At 40.8% G+C, this 17,914-nt stretch overlaps 1 protein-coding gene across 1 annotated transcript; it reads left to right on the top strand.

Moving 5' to 3' along the window:
* Nucleotides 1-10,470: 10,470 nt before the first annotated feature.
* slc39a9 (solute carrier family 39 member 9) lies at nucleotides 10,471-17,350 on the top strand. The gene is made up of 7 exons (XM_012819516.3): nucleotides 10,471-11,409; nucleotides 12,068-12,176; nucleotides 12,532-12,735; nucleotides 12,875-12,943; nucleotides 13,119-13,204; nucleotides 13,509-13,643; nucleotides 13,862-17,350. Exons 1-7 carry the CDS (start codon nucleotides 11,314-11,316, stop codon nucleotides 14,093-14,095), a joined length of 933 nt encoding a protein of 310 aa, XP_012674970.1. The 5' UTR covers nucleotides 10,471-11,313; the 3' UTR covers nucleotides 14,096-17,350.
* Nucleotides 17,351-17,914: the final 564 nt, after the last annotated feature.

Below are 17,914 nucleotides of genomic sequence, written 5' to 3'. Positions count from 1 at the left end.
CTTAGTTGGTAGGTGGATGTGCATCTCAGGGGACTCCAATACTGTGTCACACTAAGGGCCCTGAAATGGCAGTAGCCTCTGGACTAGACACCCCTGATACAAAATTCTGGATAATTTACATTACCATGCTAAATATCAAAATGTCTTGATGTATTTACATTTGGGTTATTTCACATGGGATGACCCAATAACTAACTGAGGACACCCACGTTTATAATACAAGTAAAGAGCATTTGGATGCACAGGAAGTCTGTCTGAGCTGAGCTGTTGCATGTTTTTTGTGTGTTTTTCGAAGTAACAACAAGCTGTGTGATCATAGTCATCTCTGCATGGCGACAACAGGAATATATCCAATTTTCAACAACTCTTAGTCTGTGTGTCAATGCTACATTACGAGGAAATGCTGATAATGAAAATGCTATTCACAGTGAATATGATGTGTGTGTGTGTGTGTGTGTGTGTGTGTGTGTGTGTGTGTGTGTGTGTGTGTGTGTGTGTCTGTGTGTGTGTGTGTGTGTGTGTGTGTCTGTGTCTGTGTGTCTGTTTGTCTTTGTGTCTGTGTGTGTGTCTGTGTGTGTGTCTCTGTGTGTGTATGTGCATACGCTCACAAGATTAGAAACTGAGAAAATTATGGCAATGCATCTTCTGCCCTCTCCGCCAAAAACTGATTTACCATCTATGGAAAAACAAAATTACAATGAGTTATTTTCAGCTAATGCAGGACAATTCACACAGAATGCTACTTCCAGTGCAATTAGTTTCCATGTTATTAGTTCTATGGAAAATCCTCCCTTCCAATGGCATGATGGAAAATCTGGAAAACATCCTTTTGTATTCACAGTGTGTTATTTTGGTTTCCTCTGTGTATTTCCATCTCATTTTCCAACATTCTGGTTTATTTATTACTCCCCTCTAATAGACCATAATATGAGTTCCAAGTAAATGTTAATTGAAAACTGACTGGAACATTATATTCTTTAGGAACCCTGTTATTTTCTTATTATTGTAGCTTCATTGTTCCTTGTTTGAGATAATTGAACAGGATATTGCACACAAAGTCTATTACATTCTACAGCACTGGGGAAAAAAAACCAAGGATATACCTGATGTGAGACTACAATTCAAAATGCATTACCTTCAACTCAGAAAGTATTTTCTGAGGATGGATTTTTTTTCTTTTCCCCTTCACCATTTGTTCCCCCCACAAGCAGGATGAGGGTGTGTGTGTGTGTGTGTGTGTGGGGGGGGGGGTAGGGCGAGAGGGAGCAAAGAAAAGAGAGGGGGGAAACACACGCATACACAGAGGGAGAGAGAGACGGAGAGAGAGAGAGAGAGAGAGAGAGAGAGAGAGCAATGATTTCAAAATGAGCAAACAGCTGCAGCATCCAATTACTTCAGAGACACCTGTCTGAGTTATTTATGGAGGAGAGGAGGGTAAAGCCCCACTGTGTCCTAAGTGGATGCCATTTCGAACACACACCAGCAACCCATCACCCCACTCAGGACCAAGCTTCCCTGATCTCCACGGTCCTGTCCTTGACCGAGCACCAATTCATCCATTATCACACCGCTGGACAAGGAGCTCTGCTCTGTAGCCTACCTACTCATCTCTGCCATCTAGATACTTCTGTCACCCTGGTTGTTATCTCGGTGCACAACATTCTGCTACAGGAAGAGAGAAACATGAGGCGTGTGGGTGAAGAACCCTGAATGGAACTAATTCACCTCAGGTGTTAATTTGGCTTCAAACCCGGCTGGTAAGAAAAACAGAGTAAAGAAGTAAAAAATAACCATTCCTTTAAACTGTTCCATTGGGTCTTGTTTGTATTATTGGGTACAGGTGTTAACTCTGTTATATTAACATGGTTTATCAGGCATCGTCATTCCACCATTCCTATCATCATTAATACATGACAGAGAAAACATGCAATGAAATAACTTGCATTTTCAATTCCTTAAGATTTGATGACATCCACTCATCAAATTTAAGGTCAGGAAGTTCAATCATAGCAAAGTTCTGCAAACAAATCAAGGCACCGTGGTGACAATGACAAGGAGTTCTGGCAGAGGGCCCTCGAGGATTGAGAAAAACAGCCACTTGTGTGCGAGAATGGCGGAGTGGATGACTGCCGTGATGAAGAGAGGGGGCGAACGGAGGGGCACTGTGGCAAGATTTTGATGAAATGTTTTGTTTATTAGACTGCACATGCATTAATCACCCTTAAGCAGGGCCACAAGTCAAATAATGGAGAACAGCAAGGAGGCACAGAGGTGCTCTAACTCTGATTAAGAAGACAGGGCTGGGGTGAGTGTGGGGGTGGGGGGGTTGAATGGGTTTTATTAACTAAAGGAAAGGAAATGAGTCACATACTAAAATTCTCATTAGCTAATTTGGAGGAAACAACACCTGTTCAAAGACCACACCACTGTGACAGGACTTTTATAATGTTTTTTTTTTTGTTTTTTAGTTTTTTTAGTTTTAGTTTTTTAAGTTTCGGCATGTTTTGTAGGCAGTTAGTTTGAACAATATTGTAGCAATCGCACAGAGTCAGGTGTGTCTTTGGCTTCCTTGTTGTTTCTTAACACAAAGGCACAAGCATTCAGACACTGACACATTATGGCGAATGAAGCAGGCTTAAATATGCAGACACATTTTACAGGCTCAGGATAGACAAAGAAGCTAGAACACCAGGGAAATCATTTAAACAACACACTGACTCTTACTAAAACTACACATAGACATGAACATATGAGGGAAAACACAAGTTCTCCAAATTATAACACTAAAATCTAATTATTAGACATAAGATTCTACACACGAAACATTAGGAGTACATCATATGACAAGCTGTCAATAGCTGTCAATCACACACACATCACTCCTCCTACATGCCAAAATATCCTGGTGCGGTTAGTCTGAAGGACAGGTGTTATTGCACACACTAGTATACGTGTGCACACGTCTGGTCTTGTTTTGTTCTTCATAGCAAGACATCCAGGTTTGTATTCATGCATGTTCTTTAAGTTACCTGAAAAGAGGATTTATTCAATGTGTGGAGTATCATATAGGGCAGCGTTTCTCAAAGTGTGGGGCGCAGAGACGTGACAGGTGGGGCACGAATGGACGCGATGAACGGGAGATTTTTTTTTTTACCCCTGATCTAGGGCAATGCTTTCCTTTATAGACAATAGATTTTGATGGACGTCGGATTATTAATTGCAGTAGTCCAAGGGCCCATGAGCTCAGGGGGGCCCTAAACCAGAGCCTCTGCGTGAAGTCACTGTTATTAACTTTGCTTGCTGTCAATTGTTTTTAGACTTTGTATTTGTTAATATCAGAGGTGGCTTAAATGTATCTCTTATTTGTGGTTGGAAGCGGTGTATTTTGTTACACGTCCTGACCCATGGTTTCATAATCCGTCCATGTGTGCATGTCCATAACAACAATACACTACATGAAACATGAAATCACTCCAAGCAATATACACTTGCTGACCTAAATAAGATGCTATTTGCTATTACTTGAGGTTATTTCAATAATTGACCATTTTAAGCTTGGCCTACCATTTTAAGGGAGCGATGAGGGACAGGTGGGGCTTAAAAAGGCCCCCTTGTTCAAAGTGGGGAATGACAGAAAAAGTTTAAGAACCACCAGACGGGTGACCAGACGTCCTCTTTTACCAGGACATGTCCTCTTTTCGAGACCTAAAAATTGCGTCCGGCAGGGATTCCAAAATCGTCCGGGATTTTGCCTCGTCGGATATTTGTGTTTCTCTGGGTCTTTCACAAACTAGTTATTACGCCCTTACAAGTTTTGGAAAAGGTATCTTCCTTACGTTCCACCTTCCAGAGCTCTGACTGTAGAGAGAACTGTCATTGGTCGACCGCCTTCTTAGTGTTGCCAGATGTACAATAATTATCCTCCAAATACGATCATTTTTAGACTTTGGTGCGATTCTTCGCCTTTTCCAATCTGGCAACACTGAGAATCTTGCCGCCTCCACTAGCACTGCATTGTTTACAACAGCACATGACATCTGTATCTGTCTGTTTCACAGACTAAAATCTGGTCACCCTAGTATCTTAGCAACCATCTACCATTATGGCCACCTTGTTCTTCAAGGACTTCTGTTGTAGTGTTGCCCACATGTACATTTTTTGCATATACTGTAAATATTCTGTCACAGAATGCATTGTGTGCTAAGCATTGCATTCAGTCCCCCAAAATGTATTCAAAACAAACAGTGGCTCAGAGTTCTCAGAATTCAAGAGAGTCTTTCAGTGTTCAATTTAAATGCTCAACTGACTGTGGATGAATCATAGAGGTGTTCATATGCTGGATTGTTCTCACAAATTTGGAAATCACAGTTGAGGTAAACTGCAATCCATGGTAGGTAGATGGTACCTTCATTTGTCATAAGCAAACAGTGAAAAAGAATTATGACCATATCTTAGGTGACCTAAGATATGGTCATACTTCTTTTTCACTGTTTGCTTATGACAAATGAATCAGGCATGTATGGAAGCTCTGCCCACTTACCAAGATCAGTCACAAAAACATCATCATATTTGTGGTAAAAATCTCCTTTTTTAATTCAGCAAAGGTTTAAATGTGTATTAGCAACTTGCAAGTGGGGACCCAGCTCTCAGGCAGAGTGAGTCTCAGACTAGAAGACACACACAACATTTATACAATTCAGTGATTTCATGATTTGTTTTCAGTGAAAACGTGCTGTTGGGCAATGAGGCCTGTTGGTATAAGCCAGCACCTGAGTAGCAGAGTTACATACATTAGGACATACATTATGTAGACATTTCACAATGTTTCACAAGGGCTGCTCAAGTATTTCACAGTTCTTTTCATAAGAAAACCAGTCTTACCAAGTAAAGCAGTTATTGAAAGATGCCAGAGCATTCTATGTGAGCAGCTTTCAAAAAATCTTGGAGAGAAGGCTAGTCTTACATCCAGACATCCAGCATGATTTGTGAACCAGTGGAGATCTCTCCTTTAACTCCATAGAAATCTGAGAAGCAGGAGGTATAAGCCCACATCCAACTTTTTGTTCCATTTAATCTCATTGTTGTCTAGGAGAAACGAATGTGCCCCTAATGTGGGCCCTATAAAATGAGAGGAGCCACACTGGCAGGAGATCCCTGATATATAATTTGCAGCGTTTACCTGAAGCTAAATTATAGTCCAAATTGATGCCGCTTCAACTTGAAATGTCAGTTCACTCTGTTGGATTGTGCAATTACTTTGCCATTATTGTTTCTCAAGCAATAGGCAACTAGGTGAGGAGAATAATCGCTGGTCAAATTATGTCTTATGTGGTGCCAAGCCTTTTGGCTACGTGCATGGATATTGTGGTGTTCTTAACAGATTTCTCCCTGCCAACCCCTGTTAATGCCTTGGGCGTTGCTCGGCCCCCAGCTCATGTGCTTCCTCTTCAACTACAACCAGAAGCTGCCTTTTCCTGCCGCCTCGGCCAGCTCTTTCACAGATTTTCAATGTTCTGCTGCTGTGACACCCATGTCAAGGAGCATTTCGAGAGATTGAGGAGCTGATGAAGCCCACCTCCACAGCGTACTTAACCGTCCTCCAGCCACTCGGGAGCCAGGTCGTAATACTTTGTTTGTTTCCACTTATGGGCAGCCTCTGGCACATTCCTACACTTTTTTTTCTATTTCTTATGTAAAATAGTATTTATTGTTAAGCTAGGTGCTCGTAGGTTGACTGTTCTCTCCCTTGTACGTCGCTTTGGACAAAAGCGTCTGCTAGAAGACTAAATGTAATGTAGTGAGCTGAAGTAGCAGGTCAAACTTGCTGACCTCAGACCAGATCACAACGTCAGGCCGGATTGATGTTGCAGTGATCTTCCTTGGGAACTGAAGCTCTCGTGCTCCAGGCCTTGCCAGGTGAGAGGTGTCTTGCTGTGTCTCAGGCAGGAGGCTTTGGTGCCCTCTACAGACCTAGCAAACTAGATGGAATTTGGCTGAAGTGGAAGGCCTGCTGTTTGCGTCCTGCCAGCGTGTTTCTACCAGGTTCCTCAGCACTGGGTCATCAGTTCCGTAAAGAGTGGTTGACTGTTTTTGTGGAACAGTCTGTGGAGCCCCACAACAGAAACAACACTGAGGATTTCAAAGTTACGTAACATTATTGCACATAATGAATGTGTACTTAAAACTGATTTATCTTTCAGGCATGTCTGCACATGAAGGATTGCCAGTGGTTCAGGGTTATGTACAGGGTTATGTTGTGCACAGTAATTTAGTTTACACTTTAGTTTATACTTTATGTACATGAAACAAATTCAACACAAGTGTAATGGCATGTTCACGGTTTACCATTTCTATGGTAATGGGTTTGTGCCTATATTTCCCTAGGGTATCATATGTAAGGTCTTGTCTGATTAGCTGGGTGTTACGGCTGCCAATGTGATCATTTCAAATCTGACATCAACCCAAAGGCAAATTAAGAATGACCAACAGTTTAAAACTCATTGTACCAGCAGACTCAGTGACACTGACTTTGAGCATTCAAAAGCAAGTAGGCTAATCAAAGTATCACAGACATTCTTAAGATTTAAAGCATGGAGGATGGGTAGAATTTTGTAAAACTTTAGTCTTTTAACACTTTAGGCCTTGAATGTAATAAATGGACAGAAATAAACAGTAATAAATGGATAGAGACAATAGGGCCTAAATGAAGACTGTCAAGTCATTCAGAATACTGTTTAATCATTTAAGCCTACTGTTAGGGCTGTATAATCTGTCATTTGGTCAGGATTGTCCTCACACGGAAATTTAACATCTGTCAAGGTTGAAATGGAAAAGAAAATGTAGACTGACATTGCATTCAGATTCGACAAGGTAGGTAAGATCCTGTGATGTGCAATAAGTCTTCCAAAAAGTGTATTCAATTGTAAGGTTTGTAATCCATACAATAACAGTCCCCTTACTGCATTAATTTATCTTTTATATTGTCTTTACCTTGCAGCTCAGCATGAGATATGCTTTTAATTTCCATTACTCATGGCAACACACCACACTGCTTCACACAACTCTAATTTCCCCTCAAGCAAAATATAGTAACCTATAAACAAGACCCTTGAATCAACTAGCACAGTAGCACTTACAGTCTGCATAGCTGTGCTCCCCCAAACTAAAGCAATTACCACTTGACAGTTAGAGGTGGGGCTCACAGAGATATCCTTGAGGGTAAACTTTAATCATTCTTGGTTAATCCTGTCAGGACCATTCAGGATAAGCATATTACAAGTCATTTCAAGGCAGTCAAGGCTCTCTGGCCATGCAAATTTAAGAGTTAAGGCGATGACTAGCCTGTAGATACTGTATGGTGCATATTCTCTCTGACAAATATTTTCTGTTCTACATATTTGCATACATTAACATTCTATAACATTACAGTGCATTTGCACCTCATTTTAAAGGGAAACTTTGGGATTTTTCAACCTGGGCCCTTATTTATTTTAGATCTTTTTGAGGACAATTAATGATTGAAATCAGTCACATATTAAGTTATAACGCTAAAACCGGCAACCGCAAAACGACTATGCAATGGAATCCTATGGGGCAAGCCAGCACATCAAAGTAAACCACTTGTTTTCGTCTCTGACAGACTCGTAAATGTTATTATTAGGGTCTGACAACATGGAAACGATGCCTACAGAGAGACACCTGCATCTGTTTACTTCAATAACTGTTCAGAAACTGCAAAAAGCTATTTGTACAGTGTTTATACTTTTCATCTTCCGGTCTCCCCATTCAGTGCTTGTAGTCGATTAGCCTACTGTGTGGTGCTGTAGTAGGCACTCAAAGGAGAGCTCCTCCCTTCCATTATCAGCTACCGGCCCTGAGTGGGGTGCCATTCCAGAGATCAGATTGAGACAAGGCCAAGGCCAAGTCATGATGAGAGGGTGTATGGGTACAAAAGGATTTCATTGGTTGTATGTGAGTCCATTGGCAGATTAAGGGAATATATGAGACTCTTTGTGTGGTTGTGCTGTGAGTACAATTTGTACAGGTATCAATTCATCATCTTCGATAGTCCTATAGACTGTCCCTTCACTGATGCCAAACTTTCAGACAGAATTTACCCTAATCTGTTTTTGTTGTTGAATGTTATAAAAACTGACGTTATTCATGGGTTTGTGAATACTTACTTTCAGTGGTTAAAATCGTATTTTCACTCAGATCAAAATGGGAGTAGCGTCCAACTGTAGTGTAGTGCAATTACAGAAATATTCAATTACAAACAGAGATCGTTTATATTGACTGATGATGATGATGATGATGCTGATGGTAATGATGCGGATTAAATGTGGATAGATAAAGTGCATTAATTAATTGATTACTGATACGGATCAGATTCCCAATAAAGGCTTTCCAAACATATATAAGCAATATTCAGTGGGCGGATTGCCAGCCCAGAACTTTATTGTGTCAAATTTGTAATTTAGCTGTCACAATTGAGTGGTGAGAGAGATGGAGCTCCTCACTCCTGTTGCAGCCCCTTTTGATAATTACTTTTCCTCAGTTCTTTGCACAGCCATTATGGAAACCCAGACAGAAGGAATCTGTGAGAGGGAAAAAAAGATGCCATATTTTGTCCTGCTATGAAAACACCTTGTGTTTGTGTTTGTCCTGCTATGAAAACACGTTTAATCTTGATCCTAGGTGGTTGTTATCATGTTAATTTTAATGTGGTTAATATGCTTTTTAGTTAGTGTGGCCTTTTGCTCAGGTGGTACTACATTGTTGAGATAGTTACTCTAATCAAGGGATCCACATTCAGATAACTTATCAATCCAAATCTTGAACTACTACTTCAGATTTCAAAATGTCCGCGAAAGAAAAGACATTCAACAGGAAAACAGCGACAGAAAGATTGAATATAAAATTAAAGATGCAGTCCGATTGATTGTTGAGCTCAAAAATCAGCAACAACCTTTTGCCAGAATGGACACTGTCCCTTTAAGGTAGTAAAGTAGTGTCTGTGTGTGTGTGTGTGTGTGTTGTGTGTGTGTGTGTGTGTGTGTGTGTGTTGTGTGTCAGTTGACAAGTTGCTTGATGTTTTGGGGTAAAAAGTTGCTTTTGTTACATTCAAAATAATAACTTTAAAAATATTTTGTTACCATAGCTTTACATTCTATGCTATGTAAGATGTTATAATTATGATTAATAAAAGTACTGATCTACAAGTATCAGTACAAAATATTGCCCAAGCAACACTGTAACAGACATAACTCTAATCTTGACAACGTAGTCATGCTGTTTTTGTTCATACAACATAAAATGTACACTGAACTTGGACTCCTTTTCTGTTCAATTTTAAATGTTTACATTTTCAATTAATATTGGCCCTCTTCTGCCCTCTAGCTTTCATCAACAGTACTATTATTTAAAGGTGTGTTCTTTTGCAGTATCTGTCAGTGTCACCACACTATTGATTTCTCTCCAAAACATCAAAATGTAGACACATGGACACAAATATAAATGTGTTGTAGATCTATTAACACAGAGATCTGTTATCTTTAATGGGTCTTTTACAAGCACAAGGGAACAGATCATTCATTTTAGCTTCTTTGCTCAATCGTGATATCTTATTTCTATGAGTATTGTGGAATTGTTGTGTTCATTTAATGCAACACTTTGTATTAACTGTCCTTAGATATACACTTTATATCAAATGGGGCCTAATTTTTCTGTGTGCCTTTTGTTTCCACTGGGCTACTTCACAATGCACAAACGCTGTACAAAACAAGCCAGAAAATCGTGGTCTGTTGATGTAAGGTAGCCAACATTCACAGTCTTGCGATTTAATTTAATTTTGGCAGATGGATGGTTTACTTTGTCTTAATTTGCTAGACTGCTATTTCAATACAATTGATTTCTGTCAAAGCAATCTAAATTGAAGTACTCTGCCTTAGATTAGTTAAGAGGTATGTAGCGTTTTCAGATTAAAGGTTGGGTAGTTTTACCAAAAATGCTTCCTTAGATACTATAAAACAACATTCAAAACATTACAAGGCTGTAATCTGGAACTTTGTCTCATTTCAGTCCCGACTTCTGTGGGTAAGGAATCAATAGATAATGAATACAAGCTTGGATACAGGGGCATGGGTACCCCAGCACAACAGGCCCCCGTTGAGCATTGACAGACAACAATGAATGAAGTATAATGTAGTCAATATTTGTCCAGGCTAATAAGGGAGAAGGAAGCCACCTAAACCTTATTGGTTGGTAGGTACACATAAATGAATACTGTACATTAATTAATACATCTGTATATTGTGAACAGACCAATGATTTATGTTGACTACTATGGAAGTGGTTGGGTGCCCCCCCCCCCTACAGAGCGTCTACAGAGCGTCTACAGAGCCTACAGTTCGTGTGTTCTGGGATGAAACCTTTACTTTGACAAAATATTGTTGTCAAACGCTTGGAACGGACTGCTGTAAAACGGAAATATCCCAGAGTTCATAGTGGCTGTGGTGGCTTCGGAATGTAAACTGCTAGATAGCCAGCTAGCTAGAATCGGCACAACTATACATATTAGACAGGCGAGCAGCTAATTGTTTAGTCGGAAGCTCTCGAATAAATTAGCCACAGAAAGATTTTCTGCAAGACTGTAAAACTCTGCGTAATGGCTCATTACCAATACATCCATCTTAGCTTCTTCATCATAGGTGACATCAGTAGCAAGAGCTAACTAGGTAGGCTAGCTTACGTTATCTGGCGTATTTTCTGCCACTGTGGCAAGGGACCATTGAGCGTGGCTAGGTAGGTAGGCTATGTTAACAAACGACCAGTTTAGGAGGATGCGTTTCCGTACTGGTGGAACGTATCATTTTTAAAAACGGCTACACGTATTTTCCACGTATCTGTATATACATTGTTGTCGAATGTTGTTTACTTAAACTATCTGACTACAAGGCTGTTGAATTTCAGCTTTCTAAAAGACTGCTAAGCTTAGCTGGTTGTGAAAGTTTGTCCACGAAGCTAGGTATCTGATAGCTAGCTCACTGTCCGCAGATCTTATAACACAAATATTAATCAACCGGTTAAGTTAATCATCTGGTCTACGTTGATTATTAATATTGACTGCCGTGTTAATGTGATATATTCAGTTTACGTTACTTGTCAGGATTATTCCAGCTGCATAGCGCTCTTACATTTGAATTTGCAGTGCACTAACTAAACAAGTAACGTCAGTACAACTTCTGCATTGCTGTTTGGATTAGCTTTTTAGATCGTCAACGTTAGCTATAGATTGCTATACCGAACGCAATAATGGATGATTTCAGCTCAATAAGTCTGCTGTCATTGGCAATGTTAGTGGGGTGTTATGTTGCCGGAACCATTCCGTTGGCTGTTAATTTCTCTGAGGTGAGTATCTTAACATTTGTTATATTGTTATTAGTTGCACTCAATGTCGGCCCATGGAGTAACATCCTGCATTTCAAGCCAACGTTAGATGGTTTGAGAGCCAGCTAGCTAACATTAACATTTACATTTACATTGCGAATGAGTGTCAAGTTGAATGCAAATGATTAAAATTGCACATTGAGAGAAAAATACCAGTGGCGAGTCGTTTGCTGTTGCAACGAGCAGCACGTCTGATTCTGAAATCAAATTATAGTTGGAGTCTTTGCATTTTGGTGGTGGCAAATAGCACGCTCGTGGGTCAAAGAGCAGTGGACTTTTTGAGTTAGTTCCATGGGTTGTGGGTAGTTTAGTTTGTAAATACAGGTATAGTGTAAATATAGGTATAGTGGCTCAGACTAGGATGTTCTTCCAGCAAAGCAGAGCCCACTTTTTTTTTTTTTTTTAATAAACTGTAATCAGCCTTTAAACAGTTTACCAGTCATTTAAGTCTTGCATAGTTCGCTTTCATGTCCTCTCATTCCTGTGTTGAAGCAGATCCAGTGACGCTGATTCCACAAGGGACACTGTGAACTTTGTTTACACGTGTACGCCCTTAAAAGATTTGGGCTAATTATTGATATGGAATATGGAGTGAAGTAAATATGTATTTGTCCCTCAGGAAAAATTGAAGCTAGTGACGGTCCTGGGAGCAGGCCTGTTATGTGGGACTGCACTTGCTGTCATCATCCCAGAGGGAGTCCACGCACTCTATGAGGAAGTTCTGGAGGGTGGGTCTATATACAACACTCTGACTAATGACAAATCGAACTATGGAAAAGTAACCATATCATTTTTACACCATAATAATAACCATTGTAAGCCTCTAGAGGATCTATTGTTTACATTGCTATCTAAATGAGAGGGATATGCGATATAAAAGATATATTTGAGCAGCTTGTGACTAGAATAATAATAGGGAGGTTTCCTTTTGTCTTAAAAGGTCTTATTTCTTACCTGATGTTTGTTATGAAATCAGTACTACATAGATATCTTAAGACCAATCATGCATAGGTTGTTGTGAACATATTTGTGGTTGTGAGCCAGTAATGAATAATGGGGATGACCTTCTGCTACTGTTCTCAGCCGGGCATCATGGGCACGGGCAACTGGAGTCAGGGGTGTCAGAGCCCAAGGTGGCAGTGGAGCCGGTTGCGGGCTCTAGTGGTGAGCATGGGCATGAGCAGCTGCATGCCTATATCGGTGTCTCCCTGGTCCTGGGCTTTGTCTTCATGCTGTTGGTGGACCAGATTGGTACCTCACACTTGCATAGCAGCAGCAGTAGTGATGGTAAGTTTGATCAACACTACCTTTGAACTCTCAACCTTTGCCTCAAAAATCAATCCTCAGGGATAATGCTCTGGCAGGCAGTGACTGGACTGTGATTGGTTTATCAGTGAAGCTGAAAATGCTTTTGTTGTCTTCACAGATCCTGAGTCTGCAAGAATAGCCAGCTCAAAGATCACCACCACTCTGGGTCTTGTAGTCCATGCTGCAGGTAGGTGGAGGGCCGGAATTCTCTAGTTGGCAAAATGTTGTATGTTGTGTGTTACATTATGATTTTACTTCTTAATAAAGCTGTAATACTGACATCTGTTATAAGTTTAGAACACAATGGCATGACCAGTCTCCCTGTGGGAATTTACAATGAGTTCTTTGTTTGTTGATTTCAGCTGATGGGGTGGCTCTGGGTGCTGCTGCCTCCACGTCTCAGACCAGCGTTCAGCTCATTGTGTTTGTGGCCATTATGCTGCACAAGGTAACTAGATACACACCACCCTTACTGTTAGATTCCTTTACTGCATTTTGGACTTTCTTCATGTTTACACATATGAGGCGATGAATTGTGTTGAGAACTCATGATAAGTGATATGTGAGATCAGCTCTGTGGTTTTCTGCATAGGTTTCGGTATCACCGACCCACTTGACCTACTTGCATAACCTATTGTGTGATTTGCAATAACATTATTCAGTTTTCACTTGTCATAGTTTACCACTTGATCATCTCAAGTCAGTTGGCATTAAGTTGGTTCCTCCTAATTCCCTCCTGTTTCCTGTGACAGGCTCCGGCTGCGTTTGGCCTTGTCTCTTTCCTGATGCATGCAGGCCTGGAGAGGAATCGCATTCGCAAGCACCTGCTGGTATTTGCCTTGGCAGCACCAGCCCTAGCTATGCTCACGTTTCTGGGCCTCAGCCAGGTAAACCTCTCATCCTCACGTTCCTCCTCCTCTTCCACAACAACGACAGACTGCAGCACAGAACCCAATGCCACAGACTGTGTAGGAGATTCTGTGAATCTCTTAATTACATTTACAACTTACACTTAATTATTTACACTAGATGATTGCCCACCTCTGTCTCCTTACTGCTACCCTTCTGATTTGACTCCTTCTCGTTGTGTATTCCTCCCCTCCAGAGCAGTAAAGAGGCCTTGTCAGATGTGAATGCCACGGGAGTAGCCATGCTGTTCTCCGCTGGCACCTTCCTCTATGTGGCCACTGTACACGTCCTGCCAGAGGTGGGCGGTACAGGCCACAGCCACGGGTCCAGTGCAGGGAATAACGGGAAAGGACTAAGTAAAGTGGAGGTAGGCGCCCTGGTGCTGGGATGCCTCATTCCCTTGGTCCTGTCCATTGGACATCAGCACTAGACGGGGCATCAGATCAGCCAGATGGGAAGAGCTGGGCGATGGATGGATGGATGGATGGATGGATGGATGGATGTAGAGGTCTGGAAAGGAGGAAAAGAGAAAGACTGAGAGTTTCAGTGTTTAAGGCCATACACACTTCTCATGTTGCCATTTCGGGGACCTGTGGATGGATACGTCGTTCCTGGAATCAAGTCACTTTGACCAAACTGAGTAAAGAAGATGAGGAGGTAGAAGGAAAGGGATGGGGTCCACTTGGTCTCCCATGGTACAGACCCCTTCACCATGGTATAGACCTCCCCCCTAAGAGGTCATCCCTCTCCTGTGCATGAAATGTGAACATGCTGTGTGGTTGAATGCTGACGTGCTCCATTTCATTTTTTGTTTCTTAGGCCTTTTTTTCTGGGTGAAGGGGGGGGTTTGTAGTTTAACTTTGTCAACAATGTAATTGGGTATATGGAAATGTTGTCTTTGCATCAGAGATAAGTCAATGGACTCTGGTCAGGGGTTAAACAAAGTGCAGTGAGCAGTCAAGGAGCCAACATGGGTCCAAACATCACATCAATGTTTGCTTTACAGAACAATCACAAATGTCTTGCTTTTAAACACTTTTAAGGTATTTTCTGCCCTGCACCTTCATTTTAGTCACACTGACTACTGGACCATAAAAAAATAAAAAAGTACAGCGGTGAAGAATTGGCCAGAACCACAGCTCAATCTTTTAATGAAGAGGCCTACAATACAACATGTAAAATAAGATGATTATGCCTGGTGATGTTCTCGAGGCAAACTGACATTTCTTTCTATGTTCTGATTAGACCTGAGGAAAGGCCTCTCTGGTTTTCTGGAAAGTAGATCAGTTAGGCAGATATGGTTGTTCTCATTAAAGTCACATCGAGTGGCTGACAAATGATGTGCTTATCACGAGGGAGACTGAATTAGACTTGTAGATTGACAGATCTACTGTTAATGTGAGCTGGTCCTTGATGAACACTGCTTAGTATGTCTTATATTTAATTCAGAACTCCCATCCCTCAAACGACACTAAATCAGTCACCATCTATAACTGATTGCCTTTTCCAACAGACTTGCACTCTGTCTCCTAGAGCTAGTTGCCGGCATCTTCACCTGCATTAAAGCTGCTGTAAGATATGTTAACTATTTTTGGTGACGTCTACCAGGCTTAGCCAGTACAGGATGGCGCACCTCCCTATCCTGTGCTGTGCACAGTCAGAATAATTGCCAGGTAGGGGTGCCCATCCTAATTAGTTTTGCGGTTAATTAATCCATCTTGACTGTGTTATGATTGTTATGTTTTGCTGAACATGAAGCCCATCAGAGCTTTTATCAGCGCATACGTTTGAGTGATGGTCATCATATTGTAAAGATGGCTTATGTATTGTACAAAATGATTCCTTACAGCAGCTTTAAGGTAAACCATATAATATGTTTTGGTCAAATGGAAGGTAGGAAAAGTTTTCCCTTGCTCGCGTGCTGGGTTTATGTGTCCGCATACCTTTGATTACAGCTTGAGCAAAGCAGTTGTTTACAGTGGTGCTTGAAAGTTTGTGAACCCTTTACAATTTTCTATATTTCAGCATAAATATTACCAAAAACTTCAGATTTTCATACAAGTCCTAAAAGTAGATTACGACAACCCAATTTAACCAATGAGACAGAAGTATTGTACTTGGTCATTTATTTATTTATTGAGGAAAATGATCTAATATTACTTCTCTGTGAATGGCAAACGTATGTGGACCTCTAGGATTGGCTTTTATTTTGAAGATTAAATTAATTAAAGTCGAGTGTTTTTAATCAATGGGGTGACAATCAGGTGTGAGTGGGTGCCCTGTTTTATGAATGGATCGATCAAAGTCTGATCTTCACAAGAAGTAGTTGCTGAAAAAGGTTACAGAACAATCTCAAGAATTTGGACTCCACCAGTCCACAGTCAGGCAGATCGTGTGGAGGAACAGACCTACAAATGGAGGGAATTCAATCCCATCTGTGAAACGTGCTGTCATGTTTTGAGCTGCATCTGGGCCAGGCCTGTTTGCCATCATTGATGTTTTGAGTTTTGAGTTATACCAGCTAATTTGGAAGGAAAATGTCCAGACCCCTGTCCATGAACTGAATGTCCAGAGAATGTGGTCAAGCAGCAAAACGACCCAAGCACAGAAGTTGGTATTGCTGCTTGAGGGGGTCACGCCAGATACTCAAAGCAAAGGTTCACATACTTTTGCCACTCAGATATGTAATATTGGCTCACTAAATCGCCAACGTTTATTTTTTATAAAATAGAAAATGACCAAGTATAATATTTTTGTCTTATTTGTTTAATTGGGCTCTCTTTATCTACTTTAAGGACTTGTGTGGAAATCTGATGTTATAGGTCATATTTATGAAGAAATATAGAACATTCTAAAGGGTTCCTAAACTTACAAGCACCACTAGATATGTAATATCGAATACTGTACAAAATAGAATTTTGTTTTGTTCACATGACCAGATGCTCACAGTTGGAGACGGTACCACTCTTCTTAAATGTTGAACAGAAAAAAATGAAGTGCTAGACCTAAAGTGAACGTAGCACTTTCTCAGTCACAGAGATCCCAGGGTGTTCCGTTGTTGGTTCTAAGGTTTAAATGCTGGTGTTGTCTACTTCTACACAGAACTCTCCATTTACCCATAGACACACACATTCACGTTTTGTGGATTCAGGTGAAAGTGTGCCTCCATTATTTGACGATGCATCGGACATTGATGGAGTAAAGGACACAGAATGGATCATTTCCATGAATCTGCTACCATAGGTGTTGGAGTCTTGTCCTCTGAACGGCCTTGGCGTTGTAGCCCCATCTTCTGGCTGTTTGAGAGAAAAGCATGGCTTCCTCTGCTGTCTCTAGAGGCCCCTAGAAGCACTCATCTGTGTTTGGGACTTGGGTGGTAAAAGATACAGTGGTGGGATCAGCAAACAACAATGCTTTGTGTGTTCCATTACCTGTAGATAATCTATATTTTAATTTTAATTTTAATTTTTTAAAGAGAATATCTGTGTTTTAAAGGGAATTACCCTATTTGGAGATTGAATGCTGGTGGGGAGGAACGGTTTGGCTTACTGTCAAGCCAACAGCGTTATGTGATCATTCCACAGGGAGTCTGCCTTATTTCTTTTTCTTGATTGTGCAACTTCAAACAGCTGAAATCCTTTGTGTTAATGATATAAATAAAGTTTTTTTAAGGTTCTGTAAGGAACATACTTGTGTGTAGTCATTTATTCATGTGTTATTGACCTACCTTATCTACCTCTCTTACTGTGTTTTAAATTTTATTATTATTTAAAACATAAAACACAGCATGCTCTTGACAACAGCAAGTCAGTATGACCCACTGAGTGAGCTGTCACTCATTATTATGAATGACACTGGGCAGAGATGACACTGTGCTTTCTTCTGTTGTTTGTCATTTGTTATTGTTTGTTATAAAACATGAATCCCCCCCAGCTCAGTAAAGTGGTCCCAGGGGTTTAATCCCAGCTATAAGCATACCATTGCCATTGTAAACAACCCGGAAAACAGAATGGACTCATCAAGTGCACAAGTGCTTCACACAGCATCAGTCTGATGACCATGGAATATTGACTGAGCTAGCGATACCGTGTGTGCACTTACGTAGGACATGATGTCAGCACATTAAGCTGTATGTAGGATTAGTTTGAGAATGTGAGGACTGCTCTTTTACATGTGTGTGTCTGGACGTGAAGCCCGCAATTACAGAGCTTTGAGTTTAAAGCGATCCCACAGCTCGAAGTGCAGTAAT

Source organism: Clupea harengus, chromosome 14 (assembly GCF_900700415.2).
Source record: "Clupea harengus chromosome 14, Ch_v2.0.2, whole genome shotgun sequence".
Lineage (NCBI taxonomy): Eukaryota > Metazoa > Chordata > Actinopteri > Clupeiformes > Clupeidae > Clupea > Clupea harengus.
The sequence above is the reverse complement of the archived record's forward strand: the minus strand, read 5'-3'. Positions and strand labels throughout refer to the sequence as shown.

Bases quoted from the DNA above. Each gene is read 5' to 3' on its own strand.
- slc39a9 (XM_012819516.3), top strand. From the start codon at position 11,314: ATGGATGATTTCAGCTCAATAAGTCTGCTGTCATTGGCAATGTTAGTG. The intron at 12,177-12,531 runs GTGGGTCTATAT...TACTGTTCTCAG, and splicing joins CTATGAGGAAGTTCTGGAGG to CCGGGCATCATGGGCACGGG. The intron at 12,944-13,118 runs GTAGGTGGAGGG...TGTTGATTTCAG, and splicing joins TCTTGTAGTCCATGCTGCAG to CTGATGGGGTGGCTCTGGGT.